The sequence below is a fragment of the Myxine glutinosa genome, chromosome 2, assembly GCF_964187855.1.
Source record: "Myxine glutinosa chromosome 2, kmMyxGlut1.1, whole genome shotgun sequence".
In the NCBI taxonomy this organism is placed as follows: Eukaryota; Metazoa; Chordata; class Myxini; order Myxiniformes; family Myxinidae; genus Myxine; species Myxine glutinosa.
The window spans coordinates 204,015,795-204,029,672 of record NC_136262.1 but is presented as its reverse complement, the minus strand read 5'-3'; the positions used below and the strand labels follow the sequence as shown (position 1 = coordinate 204,029,672).

The following is a 13,878-nucleotide window of genomic DNA, read 5'->3' as shown; positions in this document are numbered from 1 at the left end:
CATGATAAGTAGAATAGGGACCCAGCTAATTCCCCGGTGAGTCAAACCTCTGATAATTCCAGTGTCCCTTAGGGCAACACACCACATACATAAGCTAGGCACATTAGCGCACACATAAATTAATTCCCTGCCGCCACAATGACTGACCGGAAGAACAAACAGCAAGCGACCATGCACTTGGGCTATCAACACGGGCAGGGCAGCAAACATCGAACAGGCAGGCTGAGAGACACACCCAGGAAGGCTTGTGACTGGCCGGGGGGAGGGGCGAGCAACAACTAGAGCACCGATTGGAGAGTAGGGAAGGTGAAGGACGTGCCACACTGATTGGCCACCGACAATGATGTGCCACACGATGGCATAACACCAAAGGCGCGAGACGCTCGGCCAATCACTGCGGAAGGCGCGAAACAGCACTAACAAGGGACGCGCTCATTGGAGAAGCGGCGGGACGTGAGGAAGGCGCGAAAGGCCGCAAGGAAACGACGTACTGATTGGGAGAGAGAGAGAGAGAGAGAGCTGCCGTCATAGGAGGTCTGATAAAAGTGAGGGGAGACGGACATTTTCTCTCTTCCTTCGTCTCTCTTCGCTTCTGCCTATCTTCGCCTCCGCCTTTCTCTTCCCTTCATTGCCTTCTGGTTCCCGTGTGGACCTTTACCTGTTGAGCGCCACGATCATCCACCTTGGTTATTCATCGCGCGGGGACGCAAGGCTTGCCGCGCACCGGCAGACGTTGGCCCGGCAGCGCGCGAGCGAAAGGTGTCATCGAGGCCTGGTCGCGACGGCCAAGCGGTTCCCGAGGATCGGAGCCGTGCCGGACTGCACGCTTGGAGCCTGAACGATTTCTGACTGCAGACAGAGATAAGACGCACCCACAGCCCACAACGATTTATTTGCTTAATTCATTCCCCTGTGCTGTTGTTGAAGTCTGTGAGTGGGATTCCAACCTATAGTCAGGGCCCTTAGGGATATTTTGGTTCAAATTCTTCGAAAAGCATCAAGTTTGGCACAGATGTTGCCCATGCCATACTCTTTCGATTTTTGACGGGCGCCAAAGACGGTATGATCCGGGGACCATACCGGTCCATCCCGCGATGTCACCTGACCTATGACGTCATAATTAGGATATGCATCCAATCACATGGCATACTATAAGTGGTCAAAGTTCAAAATGAATCGATCGAAAATGAAGGCAGGGATCCATTTTTAAGGTTTTCATAAAATCCAATATGGCCGCCAGGTCACATGACCTATGACGTCATATTTATGACGTATACAATCATGTATACATGAACCCGGATCATGATCGCACCAAAATTAAACACAAGGATATGGCATACAGTTCATAAAACATCAAAATCCGTACCTTTGTAATTAGACTGATGAACTGCATATGCCTGAAAATTAGGAAATAGACATGTAAATATTTCCTCTAATTGTCAAAAATAAGGTCAGAGTTCGATTACCCAACCCAGAAACATAAAATGGTGAACCTCACGTAAATCTTGACAAAAAACTCAAAAACCGACATGTTTGACTCAAAAATGACCTTTAAGATGACCTTGAGGGTTGACCTTGACCTCGAATCATCAAAATAACATCATAATTGGATTCCTCGACCTCGAAAACCCCTGAAAAGTGGTATCATACAGTACATGATTCCAACCCTTTTGGTTATTTAACTGATTTTCCTCTAATCCGGGTGGCGGCCATTTAGTATTTCGCCAATATGGGGCTCCCCGGGGGGGGGGGGGGCGCCCATCTTGGCGCCCGTCAAAAATCGAAAGAGTATGGCATGGGCAACATCTGGGCCAAATTTGGTGCTTTTGGAAGAATTTGAACCAAACGGCCCCAAAATATCCCTAAGGGCCCTGACTACGAGGTCTTAGTTATTTCTCGTCGCGTCCATTGTTCTTGTGTTCCGCAAAATAAACGTGTTTATTTTTGTAGATAATTCCGTTTTCGTTCGTGAGTTACTTTTCGCAGGTTGAAGACTGCACGGGGCTGTGAAGGTAATAGGCTAGTGGCCAAATTAAAAAAGGGGCCTAAAATGTGAGAAACCCCTACCCACGGTAGAACAAGTCACAACCTATTTTTTCTTGAAGAGGGATGTTTGGGGAGTTAGAAAATCATGGTTGTGAACCTGAGATCATTGCACAACATTTTGAAAATCACGTTTACATGTGTACCACTGCAGACTGCAAAAATGAATTTAATCGCCACAGATTTTGGCTCATATTGGCTCGTATATTTGTTAATACTGGTGCTACAAACACAAATTTGGTACCAAAATGTGCGGAATGATGATATATATGTGTAAAAACCATTTGTGATGTAACAAAGGCTTTTGTGTGACCTACAGGCAAAAATAGTGGAATTTTGCGCAATAAATCAGCTTCGGGTTTACCAATAAATATCAACTAAACAATTAATTTCTTCATAAGTATTTGAGTTGTATTACTACATATTACATCAAAATAACCCTCTATCATTCTCCTTTTTAGAAATATAACTCATAAAGATAAATCCGTTGAATTAATAGAGTTATTACCGAAACCATATGTCACCCACCCTAAAAGTAACCGACATTGATTAATTTATAATACATGTATATGCATTAACCAAACAAGAATGATTTTAAATCCAGTTGCAGAAAATCAATTTTGAGCTTGATTGCCTTTTTCTAAAACTACTGATATATACTTATCTTTAATTATTTCATTTCAGATGCTTGTGCTGACAATTGATCTGCAATTATGGATCTGGAACCACCTGTTGTGAAGCGTCGTAAAATTGACACTGACCACTGCATCATATGCTTTAAACCCCTCAACCCTAAAAAGCAAGAAGTTGTAAAGAACCCAACATTTAATGGTTTGAGTGCAATCTTCAAAGCAAGTCAAATCAGAAAAGATGACGTTTATGAAAGTATCTGGCCTTTGCAACAAGACATATTGAGTCTTGATTTGAAAGTATCATTCCACGAATCGTGTCGGGCCAAGTATACCAGCAAGTAAAATATCTCCACATCCAACCCCAGTGAGAGTGACCAGCAACCATGCGCGTCTGCGGCAACAGAACACACAAGAATCAGCAGAAATGAAACAGCTGGGTTTGACATCAGGACTAACTGCTTCATTTGTGGAAAATCCAACACTTCCAGAAACAAGCTTACACCGGTATCTACAGGAACTGGACAGTCCACCAGAGAAAAAGTTCTGGCAGCAGCTGACAAAAGACAAGACAATAAAATACACGTGCGCATGCTTGCCTTTCCAGATTTGTTCGCCTATGATGCCAAGTACCACAGGTTATGCTATTCACACTATATTTCAGAACGGAACATCACTGCTGCAATTCGTAAATCAGGAGAGGAAACAATGGGCACATTACATGATGAAGCTTTTGATGAACTGAAATGTTATCTGGAACAAACTGTGTTCTCCAAAACTGAGACAGTGACACCCCCGTTCATCTGAAAGATGAATACGTTGGATATTTGGTTTCACTGGGTACCACGAATGCAGAACAGTATAAAACTTGGAAGTTGAAGGAGCGATTAACTAAATATTATGGTGACCAAATAGTCTGTGTAACATTTGATGGCCACACTGACATCATATGCTCTTCTTCTGTGACCTTAGGTGATGCCCTGAGAAAAGCCACGATTCTGCAGAGCATGACTGATGAACCAGAATATGAAGACATCCCGTCTGATGTACCATCAACCATAGATAGTGAAATGCATACTTTGCATGCTGCAGCTGGTATCCTGAGGAAGCACATGGCTGATATCGAGCATGTTGGAAATATGTATGCACCTGTCGAGGAAACAGATATTCAGCACTGTGCAGAATTCGTTCCTAATACACTCTACGACTTTATTCAGTGGTGCACCAGTGAGAAATCACACACGAATGTAACCAGCTGTAGTGATGAAGGTGTTATGAAGAACAACCTGAGGACGATCGCCATTTGTCACAATATAATATCACAGAGCCGTCGAGTGTACTCCACAATAACGCTTGGTTTAGCCTTGCAGGTGCATCATGAATTGGGAAGCAAGCATCTCATTGACATGCTTCATTAATTAGGACACTGTGTGTCCTATGATGAGGTGAGACGTTTCCTCACGTCTGTGGCTGTTGATCAAACTGCCTCGGAGGGTATTTACATGTCAAAACCCATGAAAACCAACAAACGAGATAAATTGATGGTGGATTCAGAAGTACTTTTCCGGCGGCTGCTTGCTGTCTCAAAGAAACGCGATGTCAGTTTGGAACAAGTCCTGACACATGAACTGGCTCCTGTGCCACCGTCCCTCTTCAACAATGATGGGACAATGCGAAAAACCAACAAGGAGGATCTGGCAAAGAAGTTAGAAGCTAATTGCGAGGAAGTCCAGGTGCTCGAACCCTCTGACCAACATGATACTGCTTATGTCATTGATGGGATGGCACTACTTCAGGCACTTGATGAAGCCCAGTTTGACACATTTGACGATCTCGGACGTACCATAATGCAGAAGATTCAGTCACTGCTTGCTAGTAACCAAGGTGTGACATCAGTTACATTGGTTTTTGACAGGTATGATGTACCACTCTCTATCAAGCAGCTGGAAAGAGAACGTCGCACTGGTGGAGAGTCAACACCCAGATATGTCATCGATGGACAACGCACAGTTCCAAACTACAGGAAGTTCCTGAAGAACACCACAAACAAATCAGCGCTTGCCGATTTCCTCTGCAGTTACTTGACAGTAGCCGCCCAATTGCAGCTTGAGGAAAACCAATCTGTCACACTGGCAGGAGGCTTTAACGATGGCCTGCTAGTTAAAGTTGTGGATCATAGAGGCATCCGGGAACTACCTGAATTGTTCAGCACACATGAGGAGGCTGACACACGGCTCCTGCTACATGCTATCCATCTCGCCAGAGCACACTCAAGGGTCATTGTACGATGTGATGACACTGACGTGTTGGTCCTACTCATCTATTACTGTGGGAAAGGCATGTTTGTGGACACCAAAGTGTACATGAATGCAGGTCACTGTACAAAAACAACGAATCGTCAGAGATTCATTCCTGTCAACAGAATAACGGACGACATCGGTCAGGATACGTCAAGTTGCTTGCCAGCATCACATGCTATAAGTGGCTGTGACACAACCTCCTCGCTGTTCAAAGTCGGGAAACGCACTGCATATTCGAAACTCAAGCAAAATATTGCACACTTGGCACCACTGTCACGGTTAGGCCAAACCAGAGATACAACCAATGTCGTCAGCACTGCCACAAAATATGCTCTGTCGTTGTATGGTTCAAAGTCAAGTCACACACTCGACCAACTTCGTTATGTTTATGCCTGCACAAGTGACAAACCAGCATCTCTCTTCCCACCAACAGACGATGCTTTCGAACAACATCTGAAAGCAAGCAAATTACCAGGTGGCGATATGGGCCCACAGCCATGTAGCGAAGCCTGTACTTTGGAACCCCGATGGTAATGGATGGCAGGTCAGAGACAACAAACTTGAGCCTGTCATGTTCCAAAAGGATGCAGCCCCAAGGGAGGTTCGAGATCTCACGCATCTCTACTGCACCGACGATGACTGTAGGCAGAGCAGAACATGTCATTGTATCTCTGCAGGACTGACCTGCACTGAATTCTGCTCGTGTAGTGCAGACGATTGTCCAAATGTTGATGATTCTGTTGTCTTTGACGACGGCACTGATGAAGAGCGTGACTGAACTTTTAAATGTATTACATGTATTACTTCATGTAATAGATGTACATAAGTTACAGTGCATGTTATGAATTCATTATCGTCATATGTGAAATAGCTTATATCAACATGATGTCTATAAAAGTCACTTTCACAATTGTGTCAGAATCTTAAGTCAATTCTTCATGTTGCATATCTGCTTCGGGATTTCTATCGGTCAGCATCAGTGGGGCGACATATGATTTCAGTTATAACTATATCATTTCAGTGACAATTATATCATTAGATATATTTTTCAAAGGGTAAATAAACTTGGATTATGTTGATGTAACAAGTATGACTGCAAGTCCAATATTTTTGAAGTAATTAATGTTTTTGTTGATATTTATTGGTAAACCCGAAGCTGATTTGTTGAGTAAAATTCCACTATTTTTGCCTGTAGGTCACACAAAAGCCTTTGTTACATCACAAATGGTTTTTACAGATATATATGTCATCATTCCGCACATTTTGGTACCAAATTTGTGTTTGTAGCACCAGTATTAACAAATATATGAGCCAATATGAGCCAACATCTGTGGCGATTAAATCCATTTTTGCAGTCTGCAGTGGTACATATGTAAACGTGATTTTCAAAATGTTGTGCAATGATCTCAGGTTCACAACCATGATTTTCTAACTCCCCAAACATCCCTCTTCAAGAAAAAATAGGTTGTGACTTGTTCTACCTTGGGTAGGGGTATGCCACCCAAAACCTCATTTGGCCACTAGCCTATAAGTGGGCATTCTCCCCCAACCCCCCCCCCCCCCCCCTGCTCGCGTATCATCCGCCATCAATTGGAATCGCCTCATTAAGCTCGATTGCCATCCGTGGACGCTGTGTCTTAATAGAGTCATCCACAGGACAGTATCGAAGACCAGGATGACCTCACTGAACCCTGCTGTCAAGCTCACGAGCCTGTCATTGAAACACTGGGCTAGATCTTTGACTGTGCCGATTGTCCTTTATTTCTTTGTCATCTTCTGGACAAGCACCATTCCATCAACAATGGTGATCTTTTGATGTGATGACGATGGAGATGATGATGCAGGACCTCTCTCATCATCCTGCTCTTTGGCTGCTAGAGTTTCTGTCTGTTCCTGGGTTTCATCTGTTTTTGCCAGCTTCTCAAGGCTGTGTATCAGCTTGGACTTGTCAGTGCATGGCAGCATTGAGCTGTCTGGTGCAAATAGTGCTCTTGGAGTCAATGTGAACTCATAGTTGCCAACTGCATTCTTCTGGTTGATGTCCCTGCTCGACCTGGTGAGAACCATCAGCTGACCAGAGAGATCTTTGGTCTCTTTTAGGTCAACTGTCTTGTTGTTCTGCTTTTTGACTGGTGCCCAGAGACATCTCCATTGATACGTTCAGTGACGATCTTCATAAAGCTTCTGCCCGATGTCATCAATGTTCAAGATTTGTGGAACATACTCTTGTCTTACATATGCATGTGATGAAATTGTGTAGCTGATCAACTTCAACAGCAAGGGGATTCCCGTGGCTCAGTATTGCAGCCTTGATTGTCAACGGCTTCATGTTCTTTCCGGACAGCAGTGGGTCGAACATCATGGTGTTCCTCTGGCTTGTTTACTTGAAGCCCGAACTGTCCTTTAAACTATGCTGAGAGGCACGACATCTCTGGAGAAGCCAAGAAGAACCGTTGCCTAGCATTCGCATTTTTGGAAATGCCATTTAGGCCAGAATGATCCTTCATCATCCTGTTGAGATGTTCACAGGCATGGTCTGCACCGATTGAGACAAACGGAATCTCACTCTTGGTGACAGATAAGTTTCCATCTTGAAGTTCTCACCATGTTGCTGGATGGCTGGTCTTCATTTCGTGCATGTCGGCGATGTACCTTGGCCAGAGGCATGTATTTTATTTGATCCATTGTGAAAAACAGCTCAATGAGTGCTTCTCCAGCCTCCAGATGGAGAACGAGATCAGTATTTATGGATGCTTCAACAAAGAACAAGACGGTTTCAACCCGGTGGAGGTAATTCATCAATGACTTGAACATAGCGTTAGATGATTTCTGAGCTTCCCACTTCTTCAGCTGTTGAATGACATCTTCGTTGGTCAAGACCTGAAGCAGGTGGGTGTTAACAATTCTGATACATTCTACTCCATCACTTGTCCCAGATGCTGTGTTTGTGCAGGCTTACTGTAATTAATTTACTGGTTTCGAGTAAATTTATTTTAGTTGTGGCATCTCCGTGAAGAACCGTTCTAGAGCAAGTTCATACAGCGCCATGTAAGTGTGGATGTGTGCACGGAGTGCTCTTGTAGTGGCCGCACTTGAGGATCTGTCTCGTTGTAGCAGGCCCATATACATCTGCCTCAATCCATGCATCATCTATGCCAGAATTTTATATTGAGGCTCTGAGTGCCCTCAGTGCAGCCATCACAGCATGCAGCTCTCCAAGTCTCAGAACAACTTCTCTTTTCAAGTTAGGTCTTGCATCCAGCAACTGTACTGCCTTCTCATACAGGGCCATGTCAAGGGTTAGGACAGCTGGGTCGTTTTCACCAACTGCCAAGCTCTTCAACTGAGATGCTTGCAACATCACAGTCAGCATGGTAGACCACTCATGTGCGACTTCTGGAAGTAGAGGCAAGGCACCGACTTGAGTCAGTGACTGACTAGATGACAAGTGATTTGTAGCTTGCCCAGCCTGGGATACTGCTTTGTGATTCACTGTTGGTTGATCTAGACAAAGCAGATACAATCATCCAACCAAGATTGGTTAGTTCATAGGATTCAGCAACACCTGTGGAACAGTGCAATTTTGAACAGTGTAACAAATCAATTCACCAACACCTGTGGAACAATTTGAGTGTACATTTTTTCATGAAAATACAAACAAACAATTTCTTCTTTTTTGGTGTTCATCACTAATTTGACATATGCTTTGAATTCCTTGGGCCTGGAAACATAGGATTAGCATTTAGAATGAAGTTTCTATGTCAATTACAAGCTGAGATATTTGGAAATTATTATTTTATGGCAGCCATTTTGAAAATCCAAAATGGCGGCTATGCAGGCACCTGCGCAAATGTAAACATCGATTTTCATATTCCTGATGCCACAAGCTTCTCAAAAATGTAATGATTTGCTAATCTCTAACATTTGAACAAAAATACATAGTGAACCTGACTAATACAGAGTTGGAGGAAATTTCAGCGGCTCTCACTGTTACTGCCACTAGTAAGTCAAATCTTCTTCTTTGTCTGCTGGCTGAAAATCCCTTCTTTTCTTCGGGCACAGGGCCCTCCTTCTTCGACATAGTCATCATCGGCGGAGGCTTGGTCCTGTATCTCGTATCACGTTTCACCGAACATCAACTCAACATACAAGGTTTACATGGTAAAGTTTTACTCCTTCATCCAGGCTCATCCAGGCTTCATCCAGGTTTTTTGGTTTTTATCCAGGCTCAACTGGCGAACTGCATGCACTTTGAGGAGAATGTGAAAGGCATGATAAGAGACATGAGAGGAACCAGAATGAGACAACACGTGACAGAGAAGGTTAGAGTTCCAGCCAACTTTGCAGGGTTCTTGAGAGACTCGAACAACAAGGAAAAGATGAACTATCTACTTGGCCACAGCTGGATCAAAGATACAAATCCCAAGACACAAAGATCTCTTCACCACATTTTCCTCATCAGTCATCCACATTGGATGAAGCGTCTAGATGGAGGGAGACTGTAATCACAAAGAGGCGGACAGTCGGATTATCGTCCACCTCATTGGTGTGGTCTGGCAGGGGACGACTTCCATGAGAATCCGAACAGGGGAGACCGACATGGTGGCGATTGTGTGCGGTTGTGTGCACCATCGGATCGACAATGGAGTGGCGATTTGGATCCAGGTCATAAATGGTGTAAAGGTTACTTGGGCCAACATCGAAGAGCTCTGCGATTCTTTGGGACCGATGGCGAAAGCCCTCCCTCTCTTCCATGCATTCACTGGGTGTGGTGTCACGTCTTCCTTTCGAGGAAAACACAACATATCATTTTCCAACTCTGAAAAGGAACCCCAGGTTAACCCCAAGTGTTACGTATGGCAGGTGGAACACTTCATGGAGGTTGAGGGGGATTGTGATCTCTTTAAAGAAATCCATAAGTTTGTCGTCAAGGTGTACGACGAGAAGAAGAGACACATGCCATCATATTCTCAGGAAGAAGGCATTCTGCCAAGGAAAGAGGGATATGTTTCAAATTCCTCCCACAAAAGACACCCTTCTCCAACACACTTGACACTCCATCTTCCAGTTCAGCATTTCAATGTCCTCCCATGACCAATTGCTCCAAGAGGTGTCCCCCCCAGCCAAGTTTGTGTGGAAGCAGAAGGAAGGGGGGGAAGGGATAGGCAGCAGTGGATAACGAAGCCCACTCTCTCAAAAGTGGCAAAGGCGCTTATTCAATTCACCTGCAAGAAGGAAGAAGTGGGGTGCTCGGATCTCTGCCGTCAATGAGCCGTACATGTGAATTTGTGATTGAATTTGTAATACCGATTTTCCTTTTGTTGTCTGAGAATGTTACAATATTGAAATTCATCCAAAATTTGATGAAAGCTTGGCAAATGACAAGTTTTGCTAATTTATAAGTAACAGTGATTTATTATCTTGTTTGGTCTTGAGAAGAGCTTTCATATGACGCATCATTTGAGAATCGATCGTTAAACATGGAAATTCCAAGATGCACCCCTCTTGGTGGGCTCTGGGGGATGATGGAGCACATGACCTGCTCCAGGGGCACAAGGGGGGAAATTGTTTTTTTGGGTTTTTGAGCCAATTTTATCTAAAAATCCTCAACAATACATTTCCGAAGAAAAACTGCTTTTGGCACAACAACGTTCTCCTCCCACTCCTGGCTGTGTTTCATTTCCATGTTGCTTCATTACGATAGAGCACAAGCTCCATCTCCTGCCACCAACTTTTCTCTTCTGCTCATTTGCCTTTAACTGCTGAATCCTCTGCAGTAAGCATCTTATGTAAAGAAACCAACAGGGCCATCCATACAAGTGTTGGTGTTAAACGTTTACCTCTAGCATGACAGAGAGGTTGAAGCCTAAAACGTACTTGTGTGTTGGCAAAATTAGACAGTAATGGAACCTCCAAAATGATCTCAAAGCCTCAAAAGAAGCCCCCCTTTAAAAGAGTCCAAATGTAGATTATGCCATATTCAATTCAAGCCAAATAAAAAACAACCCCCAATGTCATTTTAGATTGTTCTACCAGATGCGTAGTGTCAGCAGCAAGACAGATTAACACTTCTGGAGAGACCACCTGAAAGACTTCCTACCTTTATAGAGAAAGGCTGTGCAAAGTCGACTCGAACACAACCATAGTTCTTCCTCAGCATGCGCAAAACTCCTCGAAATATTCCCAAGAGACTTTCACTTTTCTTGGGTTGCCCCTGTGGTCATACAAGCAAATTTACCGTTTATTTCAGTTTCAGTAATCAGAATCACAAATATGACGCATTTCAGCATGGGGTAATCAAAACTCAATCAAACCTTTTGGACCTAATTTACGAAAGGCGTAGAATCGCTAATCGTGTGATGATCACCCGTTCAAAGTTACTCTCCAATTGCCGAAGAGTGTGTGTTTATCTAATGCTGATCAAAACCTAATCACAAGCGTTTTAATAACAAAAACTTTTACACGTCGGCGAGGGCTGTTCAAGAGTGTGTTTAAGGCCTTGAAGCAAGCATTAGGCAAAATGGTATAGTTAGAACTTTAGTTGTACTACCATATACTTTCTGGCAGTTTAAGTTAACTTTAGAATAACTGGATATGAAAGGAGTGGAAAAACGTCAACAGATTTGTATACATAATAAATAGATAGCCACCAATTAATTTTATACTGTATATACAACCTGGTGTTGGCTTAGCGGTTGGGGTGCCGGCTTGGGATCCTAGGATCCTGGGTTCGAATCCCGGTCGATCGCTGAATTAACGCCAGGGGGGTTGACTCAGCCTGTCATCTTTCCGAGGTCGGCAAATTGAGTACCAGCTTGCTGGGATGAATGATCCCGGTGTGTACCCCGGTTTAGAATAGGTACACCGTATCCCTGCGCATCGTAAGAGCGTGACCAAGGGTTGGCGTCAGGAAGGGCATCCGGCCATAAAAACATTGCCTCAAACAGGGAACCATGATTGTCATGGGGCCCGCAAGGCTAACCCCCGCTCTAGCGGGGAAAATGGCCTTAAAACGATCATTCATTCATTCATTCATTCATATACAACCCAAAAATTAAACATGGTAGATGTTTCAATAACCATCATCAATCACTTCAATCTAGATTACCCAGAGTGGCATACATGTGGGAACCTTAGCTCGGATACAGAATTGTACACGTTTATAGATTGTATTTTCCGTGATCAATGGCTGGAGGGATGGGTGGATGAGTGGAGCGAGGGATGAAGGAGGGAAGGATGAGTGGAAGGAGTGAAGGATGAGTGGAAGGAGTGATGGATGAGGGGAGGGAGGGATGGATGAGGGAGGGGAGGGAGGGATGGATGAGGGAGGGGAGGGAGGGATGGATGAGGGGAGGGTGGGATGGATGAGGGGAGGAAGGGATGGATGAGGGGAGGGAGGGAGGGATGAGGGGAGGGAGGGATGGATGAGGGGAGGGAGGGATGGATGAGTGGAAGGAGGGAAGGATGAGTGGAAGGAGGGAAGGATGAGTAGAAGGAGGGAAGGATGAGTGGAAGGAGGGATTGATGGATCTCTCAAAGGAATCATTTCGTTGGCTACTGGATCTAATGCAAGATGACCTGGATCAACCTATGACGAGGAGCAATGAGCTGAATCCCCTCCAAAAATTGTCCATGCCCCTTGGACAATTGAATGTTGGAGATATGGACGGTGTTTCACAGGCGAATTGGCTGTTTATAGCACACAACTAAATGAATGTTAATATCCCTTCGTAAATTGCTATTTAAACAGGTAATTATCTGCGTGCGTACAAATATGTTTTTGTTGGAGTTTAAGGGAAGCATGTGTTTGCAAGCCGCTCGCTAAACGCCTTTCATAAATTCGGTCCTTAGAGAACACAAATTAAAATCCATATTGTAGAAAAACACATACGATGATAATTTGATTGCAGAAAGCTGAAGTATAAAACAGTGTAATTAAATATATACAAAGAAATTCATGATGACAGCTAATTTATCCTGTGTATGTCGGTCCTGTCAACATTGTCAGCAGGAGAGGACCTTTGCATGCTCCATCTGTTGCTTCTTACATACCAGTTGCTCACGGCTGAAGTTTCCTTCAAGAATGCGGTCGTATGCGATGCCCACGGGCACAATAAGTGCATCATTTACGATACCAGAATACAAGGCATCGACCAGAATTGACAGCAAGCCAGCTTTGGGAAGGCCCGGCATACCGCTACGGCTTCTCGTGCCTTCTAGAAAAATTTCCAGTGACTGACGTTCATGAAACAACTGCTCGATGTACTGAGTGGGGAAACGTGACAGGGAAGAGAGGTTGCGAGTTCAAATTTGCTGTATGCCACACGATTCCAAAGGTTTCTGGAACCTGAAATAGTATCGATACAATTATCATGTCACATATCCAGTCAATATAAACCTAGATACCTCAATAATGAACTTCAGGAAGTTGGTATTCTACCTGTGTGTGGTTTTCAAGTTATACTACCTTACTACTTTTTAAACATTTTGTTTTCACAAAAGTTATCATTTTAAATAACAGAATGCAAACCAGTGATGGGCAATATAAACTAACTGTGTTTTCAAGTACAGTGCTTCAACTTCAAAGGTTATCACGTCTTTATCCAAGTTTGGGGAATCTGCATTCCATGGGGGTTGACCCACTTTGCCCTCTAGTGCCCCCTCTACCTGCATCTCCATAGATGTTGCTGTAACATCAAGGAAATGCCCACCCTAATTCAGACTGAGCATCCTCCATTACATTTCATGAATATAAAATAATCAATTAGCCCCCTAGGTCTGAGTGACAAAATCAATTTGGTGCCCAAACTGGAAATTGAAACATAAATTTTTCCTGACACCAAATTAATTCCAAAATCCCCGGATTTAAAAATACCACTCAAAAGTAATTTCAACCCAAATAATGA

General features: G+C 43.8%; 1 protein-coding gene across 3 annotated transcripts in view; it reads right to left on the bottom strand.

Annotated features, from left to right (window-relative positions):
* Window positions 1–13,878, bottom strand: part of GPAM (glycerol-3-phosphate acyltransferase, mitochondrial) — a 110,176-nt gene that overhangs the window by 48,557 nt on the left and 47,741 nt on the right. For all 3 annotated transcript variants that reach the window (XM_068104635.2, XM_068104636.2, XM_078772188.1), the window contains exons 10-11: window positions 13,025–13,237; window positions 11,073–11,186 (exon numbers count right to left, since the gene is read on the bottom strand). In XM_068104635.2, the coding sequence (XP_067960736.2) occupies window positions 11,073–11,186; window positions 13,025–13,237 (327 nt within the window). The remainder of the gene's footprint in view (window positions 1–11,072; window positions 11,187–13,024; window positions 13,238–13,878) is intronic.